Below are 12,358 nucleotides of genomic sequence, written 5' to 3' on the forward strand. Positions count from 1 at the left end.
CCGGCCCTTTTTGTTTGGAAATCCACCAGCCTGCCTTTTGTGTTGGACCAAAGTTTGAATTTCAAGGCGTCAGTTAGAATCAATTCCATCATGACAAGTCAGAGAATGGAGGTACACATGAGCAAACAACTCAGAGCGAAAGTCAGTAATAATCACTAATCAGAAGTCAGGAGATGAGGTACAAGACGAGCAAGGGCTAGAACTCAACCACTGTCAGTAATCTGGTAAGTAAAGATATTGTACAGTACGCAGTGAAAGAGAGAGGAAAAAAGAATCTGAAATATCGCTCGGTATGAAATCTACAATAGCTCGAGTTCATATATCAATCATGGAAGCAATGATAAAAACTCAGGTGGTATAAATAAGCACACACACTGCTGAGCTCCTCCGCAAAACAAGAACGCAGCAATGCTGCTGTCAGGGCCTTCCAAGGTTTGAATTACACGGTACAGAATCCCATATGAACTCAACCAGCAGCCAAGCGATCACTCAACTAAGTCAGCCAATCGTATCAGATACAACCCCGCAACGGCAGGGTGTGTTCCTCCAGGGGGACATCGGCCAGCGACGTCCGTGCGCCTCAGGTCATGATGCAGACCGTAGTAGCTGCCTAGCCACTCTCTCTCATGCAGTGGCCTGGGAGAAGATATCTGTAACGATCGGTTTGCTCCAGCAGATAGGCGGGGAGATGAACAGCAGAGAATGTACTTGGAATAGGCCCCAGCTTGGCAATGATCTCTTGGAATGTGTATTCTTCAGGAAGCATGTCGAAAAGATCGGACCCTTCGCAAATCACATGCTGAATCCTCTTGGAGTTCAGGAAGTACTTGAATCTGATCCGATCGACATGGCTGTAGGCTTTCATCTTGAAGATGAAATCGTTTATGTAGCGAAAGCAAAAGCTGCAGTGCCACCCTGAATCAGCCAGAAGGTCATCTGTTTGCCGGAAATGCGCATACCTGGTCTTTCCAGACCTGTATCTGTGTACTGAAGCCCTCCAGCTCTTGTCATCAAGTAAGAACTGGAATGAGTAGAGGTAGTTCCTGAGCTGGAGATGAAGAATCTCAGGAATATCATCACACCATCTCAGGAGGTTGATCGTATGCCCACTTGGGATCTCATCAACATCAGACATGATCAACAGGTCATCATCTGTGATGCCCGCAATCTTAATAAGCTGGTCGAGAGCAACTCTTTGATACGACTCCTCAACAAATGGGTTTTCTCCCTTCACGAACCTTCCTCCTATCATACCATAGGTCAACCGCGACTCAGCAAACTCAAACCGTTGGCGGTTTTCCTTGAAGTGAAGATCCTTCTTTATGCCAGTGAAGGTTGAATTGGACTCAAGCAGCACAAATTCCGATACATATGGGCTCAGCTCGTGCCAACGGATGTCAAGAATGTCAAGCTCGTTGCTGAAGAGCACAGCATCAAAGACACGGCGTGGAGTCTCCCTGACTTTCCATCCATGCAACTTGCAGAGGTTATTCATAGAGACATTCTCATGATAGTAGTGAGGACGTATTGTGAAGGGCTTTGGGGGCTTTTCCCAGATTGGGCGGAGGAAGTACGTGACCTTCTGGCCATGCACGTATATGACGAAGATCAGAATAGGAACACCAATCAGTAGGATCAAGAGAGCCCTCAAATCAAATCCCCGCAGTGCGCACTTCAGCCTTGACATGCTCAGAACTGACTTTGAACCATACTGCAGACAAATTCAAGAAGCAAATAAGAAATCTGACAGGCAGCAGTGAATATCAGGACAAGGCATAAATTGAACTAAAAGGCAATCTACAACGTGACTATATGAACTCTAATGAACTGTATTCTGTAACAGTGCCGATCACTCAAAACACCATAGTCAGGACATGACTTTTTTCTGCATCAATTCAACTAGCAGAGCTCAATAGGGGAGGAAACATCAAAATGCATTGCAGCCAGGGGCATTGGGCAACAAACAAAAAAAATGCGGAACTAGACAAAAGCAAGGATAATTTAATTCACTAAGCATGAGAATGGTAACTAAAAAAGGCTAAAAGAGCGCATGAGCATTTGAATTATTCGAACAAAAAGCTGTCATAGAAAAGATTTTTTTTTTTGATACCCTACTGACATAGCACCATGAAGACAACCGGTGAACATAGGGAACATCACAGCCATCACAAATTCCTAGGTTGAAAGCACGAGCTTCTAAAATATCCGCCGTGAATGTGCAGCCGTGTAACAGCAACCAAAATAATGCATGTGCAGTAGATTAAAGAAGTAACCGGTGGACCGGTGGAATATGCGCATTTTCTGTGTTAAAAACAATATCTTTATCAGTGAAAGGCTGGTGCAGATCCACCAACAGGAAAGCAATCAACCAGTTTTGATTTATTTAGTAAAGAAAACAGCCTGTAAATTCACTTTTGCGGCATGAACCCTCGCCATCTGCACGGGAACCAATCGGGAATTGCTCAAAAAAGCTGGAAACTTTATGGCGAAAGAAAAGATAGATTCTGGGATTAGGCCAGGCAGGCGGATTGAGCCAGGTCGAGAGATTCTAGCTCAGCCAGAAGCATCCAGGCGTCCCGATTTCAGTCGAACCACCGAATCCCCAGCAACCGCGGCAGATGAGAGATGCCGCGGAAGCAAATTCGGCGAGCACCCGCGATCCCCCGGCTCGGGAAACCGCATCGGCGCCCAATCCAGAACCGCAACTCTACTGAGATCGGCAAAACAGCAGGCAGGCTGAACACGAGCAGTTGGAAGCGATCAAAGGTTGAGGCAATCGGGTTTGGGGACGAGGAAAAACGCGTTCAAACAGCACGACCACGACCGGGGCTCCCCGGCGGGCGCGTGGGAGGGAAAGCGACAGATCTGGCCGGAGCGGGGGCTCACCTCGTTGTCGCAGACGCCCTCGCAGATGTCCGTCTTCTTGCGGTTGCAGTAGCCGGCCTCCATCGCGCCGAGGACGGCGAGGAAGACGAAGGGGAAATCAGCAGCCTCCCCCGAAGCGCGGGGAGGGGCCACGCGCCGCACGAACCGCGCGCGCCGGTCGCGGAGCGGGGGTCAACACGGCACGCGTCTCCCGCAGCCCCGCTTCCCCCGCGGCGCTGGCCCAATGGCGCGCACGATCGCCCCGGACGCCGCCGCCGCCGCCGGGAGCAGAGCCCTCGCCTCGCCGCCGGCCTGCCGCCGCGCGTGGCTGTGTGTGCTCTACCTTCTCGCGTCCTGGCCCTCGAGGGTTCCGCGTGCTCGCGTCTCGCTCCGGGTCTCGACTCCTCTCCTCTTACCTGCCGCCGCGTGACGGGCAGGCGCGCTGGGGGATTTCGTGGGAGCGCCGGGGGCGGAGGCGCAAAAGGGCGAGCAGTCGATGGACGCGAGGGGCAAGTGTTTGCGATGCGAGACGGGGAGGGGTTCCGGGAACCGCTTAATTATAGCCGTTTGGTGTTGGGGGCGTGGTGCGGTGGCCTGGCCTGCGCGTGGGCGTGGTGGGGTGGGGTGGCGCGGCGTGGCTGGCCGAGGCGGAGAGCTGGTCTTTGTTTGTCCTCGTGCCGGGGGCGTCCCACCATCCGCTTATTTTTAATGCGCCGATGAGGCCTAGGCACAAGACCCTGTCACGGCTGATTCTTTAACCGGATGATTAAAAAAAAAGGAGTTTTGTGAATTCTAAATGCATCTACTTGGCGATGTAAGGAGGAGATTTGAAAACTTTTTAAATCTCTTCCATCTTTTTGTTTATCCTTTGGCTTGGCTGTTTCGGTTAGGGGAGGTTGGTGTGAATGCGGTTCGAGGTCGGGGCCTGGCCGTTTGGGCATCAGGCTCCAGCTCAGCCTTTGTTGTGCAGGTTGGATTATGAGCTGAGATGGTGGTGGCGAGGGATCCCTCTGAGATGTAATGACAGGGAGGGCATCTCTCTCGCCGGGATGCTTCCTGTATGCTGCTGCTGCTGTGCTTTTGGCCGTGCTGTTTTTTTCTACCCCTTCTTCTTTTCCTGTCCCTTCCTTGCTTCTTTCGGATAAGAGGTCGTGTGATCAAATGATGACGGATCATGTGAAGTACCGTGTGGTCTTTTTCTCCGCGTCTGATGTCTTTATCGGGTGACTTTCGATTGAAATAGTTTTATGGTATGCCGGTGGTATAATCTACCGTACAAAAGTTTTCCAAAATATCTGAGTAGCAATGTGAATTTGTCCGCAAAATACAAAGTTCTCTATTGCAGTCAAGTGCTAAAAAAATAATTACCGAATGGTTTTAGCTAAATCAAGAAAAGCCCCCCCTGGAACAAGTCTTCGAAAAAGTCAGTCATGAGAACAATTAGCCCTCCCTCTCTTTCCAGTGGCGTCTTAGCTCTGCGTTTCCGAAAGAGGGAACACGTCAACACCGCTTTCTCGTCCGAGCGAAGGAACAACAAGGATGTATTGCGCTCAAAGCCAGGCAAGTACACCTCAAAGCCAGGCAACTAGCCAATTGCTAGCTCGCACGTTTGTGGGCAGAGGCCTGTATTGCGCTACGCCCACTTGTTTCAACTATAAAAAACTAAAAAAATCTACCAGCTGCAGTGTTTTATGTACTGAAACTGTCAAAAAAAAACTAAAAAAAGGTACCAGCTGCAGTGTTTTATTGCATAACAGATGCTCCAGTGCTACGAGAGCATTTGCAGGCCGTAGCAGAATCAGTTAGACACCTAAACACCTTATCTCCATGAGCACAGATAGTGGGGACAAAGTGTGGGTATCGAGCTGCATTATTGAGCTTGGCGCCTCCCTTATCAATTATCGTACCCGCAGTACCTGTAGTGAGTATCTAGCACAACGACCTCCATGATGCACGATCTCGCTGCACCTTTCGATCCACAGCAACATAAAAAAGGGTCCATAAAAGCCGTGCACAGAAACTGCAAGACCAAGCTTTTGCAGCATGCCAGGAGGAGCAGAAATGGCATAAAGCTCGGCCGAGGGCGAGGAGACTGAGGAATGAGGAGCAGGCAGCAGCAGCTCCATCCGGCAACGGCCAGGCCGAACTAGTGCGCCGGTCGTTGCCGGGGACAGGATTTCAAGCGAGTGGCCGGAGCAGCACGTTCTCCCGCCATGTATTTTGGGGGAAAAAGGAGACGGGCGCTTTTGCCCTGATCCATTTGGTTTTGCCTCGGTGCCGAAACGGCCGCTGCGTGCCACTCCACCACGGGCCTCAGGCTCAAATCGTGGCTCACATGCTTGGGCTCCAAAGTCTCTCTCTCTCTCTCTCTCTCTCTCTCTCTCTCTCTCGTTTCAAAGAAAAAAAAGGATTTCCTCTCTTTCACCTTGCTGTAGTGCTTCGTTTTTGGCTAGCACTTTGGCTCGCACGAGTACGGTGCTTTGGCGATCTAACGCGAGCGGCGAGGGCCCACCTGGCAGCGACCGTTGGGACGCCAGCGAATGAGCTTTGCCCGTTGGAAACTGTCAGGCAGGTACGCGGCCGTGGTGGCCTTGGTGGGGGCATCCACCAACCGAACGCGTCTTCCAAATCGCTCGGATTAAGCCAAGCGTTAAAGCCTTAAACACACCTCCGTCAGTTTTGAAACCGGCGAAAGAAGCGGCGCCTTTCTGTCAGGCTTTCCCGGTCAACTAAACCCGCACGGGCGAGGACACGTCGCCGGTACGGGAAAAAAAACCGTTCGGATTTTCCGCGACAGAGAGGAAGAAAAAAAAACAACCGCATCATGCCATCATCTGCCGCCATTTGCTTCCGGGCGAAGGCACGCGCGGGCGGTGAACGCACCAGTCAGTGCCGGGCGCCGTTGGGTGCCGTGGCGATCACTCTGTGGGCTGACTCGTTTGACCACCAAAGTGACCTGTCCCAACAGTACCGCGACCTGGCCTGGCCTGCCGTCCCATTTAATGAAGCTTGTGTGGTCACTCGCGCAGGAACAAGCATGACCGCAGATCAGCAGATCACCGGGGGAAAAAGAAACGGCAGCCCCCGTGACAGAGGCTCAGACGCTCAGTGTAGGACGTTCTTCATTCTAAAGGAACGGAACGGTTTTGAATGGGGGATGATCGCCGCCGCCGCCGCCGGCAATCAAGGGCGGCGAGAACCGAGGCAAGCAGAGCAGCGGCAGCTGGCTCTCTCGCTCTCGCGTCACATGGGCGCGCGCCCCCGGCCACATGGAGGCAGCGCGGAGGGCTCCACGCAGGGCTTGGCTGCAGCCCAAAGACACCGGGCATCGGCTCCTCCTCCTCCTACCCGAGCACATGGCAGCCGTCCAACCAAATGCTTGATCGCATTTTTTCCATTCCGGTAGAGATATCGCGACGCTGCGCCTGGATGCGGCGGTTGACTTGGGCGCTGCAACTGCGAGATCGCAGTAGCAAAGGTGAGGGGACCAGCAGCTTGATCTCATCCCCCGACGACTCATCCGCGGAGACCTGCGTTGTCCGGCCGGCCGCGTACTGGAGGCGCGGGTCGGCGACCGGGTCGACGACGGGAGCAGAGAAGCTGGGTCGTCGAAGAGCGCCGCAACCCACAGCGTGGACGTGGACGGGTGTATCATTGCGTTGCGCTGCTAGACGGCTGGGTCAGTCGTGGCTGGTTTACAGTTTACTAGCCCAGTTGCGGCAGGTTCAGAGCACGGAGCGGCTAGTTGGCGAGTGGCGACGGACACCAACTGGTGCGGTTGCTGGCTGGGAACTCGTGGTAAAACCACCGCCATGCGTTTGGGAAGATTTTTTTTTTTTACCGAAACCGGTAAAATAGTGCGCCAGACTTTCTATCCATTGAACCATTTGCAGGGATTTTGCTGCTGGTGCACGGAGTGCAGCCTATGAAAGCTCGCGTTTGAATAGCCGTTGTACTGCTTCTATTGCCGGTGGGCAACCTTATCATTTCTTGCCATTCAAATACTCTAGGACTTAAGAATGATGATTTCCATGAAGAAAGAAACGTTTAACTGCCCTTTAAAGCTTTCCAAGACGAGATAGGGATGCAAGCTAATCGGCACTTGCACTTGTATAGTCTGCCAACAGGCTTTGGCAAATAGGCAGTGATGGAAGAGATGTACCAGGGTTTCCTTGGTGTTTTCTAAGCACAAGACAACCATAGCTCCGCAGAAACATATTCTTCCTTCGAAGGAGTTCCTTGGTGCTCAATCTATCAAGTTAGAAAAAAACTTTGTGTTTGGGAAGATTATTAAAACCATATACGGCAAGGGGGTAAAAAAAAAGTTGGTTGCTCAAAAGAAAAAGTTGCTAAAAAATTGGGTCCACAGTATTAAGAGGCAAGAAGACGCCCTCCAAAGTTTCTTAATTATTTTTTTAAAGGCAAAGTTTATTAATTATTAGCAAGAGGCAGGAAGAAAAATCCCCGATGAGATAACAGGGATCTCTGCATGGCATTCTGCGAATTACCATGGCTGGGTAACTTGTGAAAGAGAGCCTACACTGCCATGCAGTTGTGTAGTACTCCAGTTGCCGCTATGCTCACCCCTGGAGATGGATTGCCTGCCATAAATTTCCTCTGGCTCCATGGAATTCCAAAAGCGGGCCTGATTTTGTTGTAATGCAGCACACAGATTTTGCCGTTTCTCGGGACATTCCTTGACCCATCGGAGTCCAACAGGCTTGAAAAGTCGGAGAGGCTTATCGTGCATCTCCCCTTCTTCTTCAGATCTGGCACTTGGTACAGCCGTAGTTGACCGCTGTCTTGTCCCAAAGACCTCCCTCGATGTACCAGCAGCAAGTTGGACAAGAACCTGAATTTTTGATAGAATACGAACAGCCTGGCCTTTACTTTGTCCGGAGTATCACAACAAGACGAGTACAAAAAGTTACCAAAAGCCCCACAAAGTTTGAAGAGAGACGCTATTGAGCACAAATTGTAGCAGTAAACCTCCATCCGGGTTGCCAAACACTCGCGTCGCCATTGTTTCTAAAACCCGGCATGCATTACGGTATTGTTTTCTCAACTCGTGACTCCACTGCAACCATGCCCATTTGGCCTATGCTGTCCGTGTCAGCAGCAATGGGAAGTAACGATTGAAATTTTTGGAAGAATTTGGCCGCGGCTGAGGTTAGGATTGAGGTGTCCCAGAATATTGGCTTACGCATGCTGATGAGAAGGGATCGGTATGAAACAGTCTCTCTCAAGTACAGTTAAGTTTTTTCACTATTGGGCTTAGTATCACAACAGAAAAAGAAATTTCTAAATCACATATAGGAGTAAATGATATGTACTAACTACTAAGCCACAAATAAGCTAATTTGAGATTTTTTGGAAATACAAAGCTAATAATTTGAGTTCGAGAAAGAGTAAGAGCTGTGGAGCCCCTAGTATGCAGTGTACCAGCTGTCAGCTGACCACACCACTTCAGAATTGGCACTTGCCACAGACATAGTTGAACAGTACGTTGTCCCAAGCTCCTAAATTTGCCAACACTAAGTGGGAGAACGACCTGTGAAATATAAAGCTATTTTTTTTTGCGGATGAAATATGAAGCTATTTTACAATCCAAGAAAACTACTCAACGAGGTTTCATCATCTACCAGGAAAGCACCGCACGCTCTTCAACAAAAGCACAAGGAACAACTTGGCTGCATCAATCAGAACCATTCAAAGTGGCATATCCAAAAAAAAAAAAACTGCACTTGCATACTACGTCGATTTGAGGACCATGGACCACAGGCAATCGTGACATTTGATACGCACGCATCTGCTGCCCATGTCAGCAGCACTCTAGCGGGTCAAATTTGGAAGGATTGGATGCTGATGAGGTTAGGACTCATGAAGGTGCAGTCCCAATCTGTGTTTCAAACAGACTAACCTAGAGCAGAGGCATCTTATATCTACTTTAGGATCTGTATTCTATACCTAGATCAACGGAGCAGTTTAACCAGGAGGCATTGGTGTTAACTGTTGAGTGGTACCTCCCATGGATCAGGCGACCAGCAAACGGCATGCCCGGATACTCCCGGCGATGATGCAGCAATCCTGGGCTCGCTACGTGGGCGTCGCCAGATAACCCGATGCAAAAGCAAAAGCATTCCCTGATTTTTCAATCAGTAAACGGGATAGAGAAAAATTGGCATCACCTACACTGTATGATTTTGCAAGAACATCGATTTAACTTAGTTCTCGCCACTATTGTTTTCTGATCTGCGTTACCGCCGTAGGGATGCATGTACCACACGATCTGCTTCTGTTTTTGGATCATTCCCTGACCGATCGGCCGGAGTCCAACGACTTCGAAAAATGAAAAGTCGAGACTTTTCAGCTAGGAGAGTATTCCCCTCCACCCATCCAGGTTTGGCACTTGCCACAGGCCCACAGCCATAGTTGAACAGTACCTTGTCTGAAGCTCCTGAAACTACAAGCAGAAATTAAAGAGGGAAAGGGACTTGTCAAATTTGAAATTTGCTTGTAAATGTTACAGATGTGCACTGCAATGGTCAGAGAGCCAAGCTATTTCAACTTGATGGGGCAGCTTCTGGCTGCCCCGCACCCGCACTTACCTATGCCTAGTTTTTTTTTTCCTTTTTGCGATGGTTGCAGCTGTGTAGCAGTGCAAAACTGGCAACCATACATAATAAAGTTGTACTCCGCCGTTTTTAAATGTATGTCATTTAGAATGAACTAATTAGTTTAGCTGGTAATAAACGCACATATATTCATATATTAAGAAAAACAGGAGGAGTAACCAAGATCTGCTCTCCAAACCTGACAATGAAACTAGTCAACGAGGTTTTCTCTTTGACGAAGAACTACGGCGCGCCGCCCTTCAACAAAAAGCACAAGGAACAACTTGGCCACATCAAAACGGAACGTATCCGAAACATGGTTTTCGAGACGATCCTTCATGACTAGTAGTACTACATCTATACGAGGACCATGCGCGACACGCAACCGTAGCATTTCAGCATTTGACACGCACGCGTATACTGCCCACGTCAGCATCAGACCAGCAGTCCCTACGGGCCAAAGTTGGAAGGATTGGATGCTGATGAGGTCTGGACCTATCAAGGTGTCCCAATCTGTCTACGTGGAACATGTACTGTTCCTAGATCGAGGATGAGGCATTGGCATCAGATGGGTACCTCTCAAAGATAGGAAAACTTCCCAGCGTGAACCTTCCTGCGGTAGATGAATTAAGATGAAAGATGTATCTGAACGGTGCATCTGTATGCATCCTCTTGCCTCTTGGGCGGCAGAAATTCTCCAAAATTTAGCAAGTTTTGCTGGCTGTCACGTCCTGTTATTCTTCCCAAAACACACGGAGCCATGTGCAGGGAACTGACCGGGCAAATATTCCCGTGATCAGAACACTCCTAGACCTGCAGATTGCAAAACTGGAAAGCACATGCCTGATACTCCCGCACACTTGGTACGTGGCCGTCGCCAGATGATAAGATTGCAGAAACTTCCCTGCTTTCAGTCAGTATAAGCGAGATAGAAAACTAGACATCACCTCCAGAGTTTCTGCGCTCTTTCCTACTTCCTTCTTCTGAAAACGAAGCACCACGGGGAATCACTTTTCGCTGTGTGGTGCTCGTGTTTGCAAGGCAAACTCAGATGACAAGGGTTCTCCTCCGAGCTCCGGAGGAGCAGATGGACGGCAACGCAGTGGTCGCCGTCATGTCTCATGTGCTCATCCCGCACCGATCACCAAGTCACACGTCCACGGGGCTTACCTATCTCTCTGTGACCAGGACAAATGCAGGATATCCACTTCGGTCGACGGATCGCCGTAGTCCCGATGGCAATGGTGACGGGACTGCAATCTCTTCGGACAGGACGTTTCTGAATCTGAAACTGTACAACTGTTGCAAAATACGGTGTCGGGTGTTTAACCTCAGGTCCACCGAGTGATACTTCCGAGGCGGTAGATTGTAGGTAGGGTGTTGCCGTGATTAAGAACTCGAAAGTGCAAAAACACGAAACTTTAGACAGATTCGGGCAGGCGAGAGAGTAATACACTATGTCCTGTGTGATGGTTTGTATTGCCTTAAATGATATATGTTTGGAGGGGGTCTCTGCCCGCCCTTATACAGTCTTGGGGATAGGATTACATGGAAGTCCTAACCAAATACGAGCTTAGAAATGCTACCCGCGTGCTACCCGGATAGTTTCTTTCTGTTCGGACTAGTTCTACTTTTGTACGAGTAGTTATAAGTGGTGTGGGTATGGGCCATGTCCCATCCCTTATCCTAAAATATGTACGCCAATAGCTCAATCCCGTAGCTCCAGGTCTGACAAGACCCCGAGCTCTTCATAGTCGAGTACTGCCGGCTTCTGAGTATTTCTGAAGGCATCTTCGAATTCTTCCAAACTTCATCTCGAAGGTGTCTTCCGAATACTTCTTTGGCAGTATCGAGGCCGTGAGGTGTTCATGCCCCGAGTAGTTTTCAAATCTTCTTTTATATGGTTAAATTGGTTCAGAAATTCGAAAACCCTTTTTTTATAGCATCACTGGAAAAATGATTAAGCAACTAACTTTCCCAATATAATCCAAAATTACCGCTCAAAATAAATCTTATCCCAATATCAACTCTTGAGCTTCTGTACAGTGATATGCCGAGTTGTTTTCTACGCCCAACCCCAATCATGGGAGCTAGACGAACCACCGAAAACACGCTAAGTGCCTTGTTGCGCCCAGCCCCGAGTACGGGAGCTAGACGAGCCGCCGAAGGTACACCCAGTGCCTTGTCACGTTGAGCCCCTGAGCATGGAAACTAGATGAGCCACCGAAGGTACACCGAGTAGCGTAGATACCGGCCGAATCAGAGGAGATACGCCACATGGTCGGGGGGCGCTAGCCCCCGAGCGTGGGAGTCGGCCGAGACGCTGCTAGCACTTTGAGTGGTCTGTGCCGTCGAAGTGGTGGCCGAGTAAGGCAGCTCTCGGGAGCATACCTCATCTAACGGCATGGTCCAGATCTAGTCCCCTGTAAGGTAAACATAAAGTATGTTGCAACTGATATACATGATATCGAGTTGGGAGTGGATCCCAGCATTGTAAAATGCATGATAAAAATTCATGTCTTGCTCTTGTCGGACCACGTAATTTCCCCGATTAGTTAGCCTGTTATATTTAAGCATCTGATCACTGATAGCAGTAGCTCATAGTGCATAGAGTTGATCACTTGCGCACATGTAGGAACACAGACACATGGATTAAGACGTGTGCTCTCCGCGTATTTTAGCAATCGTTAAGAGAAGACAACGAATGCAGAAAAAAGAAGTAGGCATGCAACAAAGAGAATGTGCATTGCGCATAAAGTAGTCGGCGAGAGCGCGTATACCCGTAGGGTGTAGCCGCTGTGAGACCAACACAACTCGGTGTACGAAGCGCGTGGGCTGTTAGTCAGCAAACCCTATAAGTAGTCAATCATGCTGTAGCC

At 49.6% G+C, this 12,358-nt stretch overlaps 1 protein-coding gene across 1 annotated transcript; it reads right to left on the reverse strand.

The window, feature by feature from the left end:
* Window positions 1–133: 133 nt before the first annotated feature.
* Window positions 134–3,407, reverse strand: LOC112889217 (beta-1,4-mannosyl-glycoprotein 4-beta-N-acetylglucosaminyltransferase-like). The gene is made up of 2 exons (XM_025955733.1): window positions 2,887–3,407; window positions 134–1,711 (listed from the first exon to the last, which is right to left on the reverse strand). The coding sequence occupies exons 1-2, from the start codon at window positions 2,947–2,949 to the stop codon at window positions 611–613; spliced, it is 1,164 nt and encodes a 387-aa protein (XP_025811518.1). The 5' UTR covers window positions 2,950–3,407; the 3' UTR covers window positions 134–610.
* Window positions 3,408–12,358: the final 8,951 nt, after the last annotated feature.

Source organism: Panicum hallii, chromosome 1 (genome assembly GCF_002211085.1).
Source record: "Panicum hallii strain FIL2 chromosome 1, PHallii_v3.1, whole genome shotgun sequence".
NCBI lineage: Eukaryota > Viridiplantae > Streptophyta > Magnoliopsida > Poales > Poaceae > Panicum > Panicum hallii.

Bases quoted from the DNA above. Each gene is read 5' to 3' on its own strand.
- LOC112889217 (XM_025955733.1), bottom strand. From the start codon at position 2,949: ATGGAGGCCGGCTACTGCAACCGCAAGAAGACGGACATCTGCGAGGGC. The intron at 1,712-2,886 runs GTGAGCCCCCGC...ATTTGTCTGCAG, and splicing joins AGGGCGTCTGCGACAACGAG to TATGGTTCAAAGTCAGTTCT.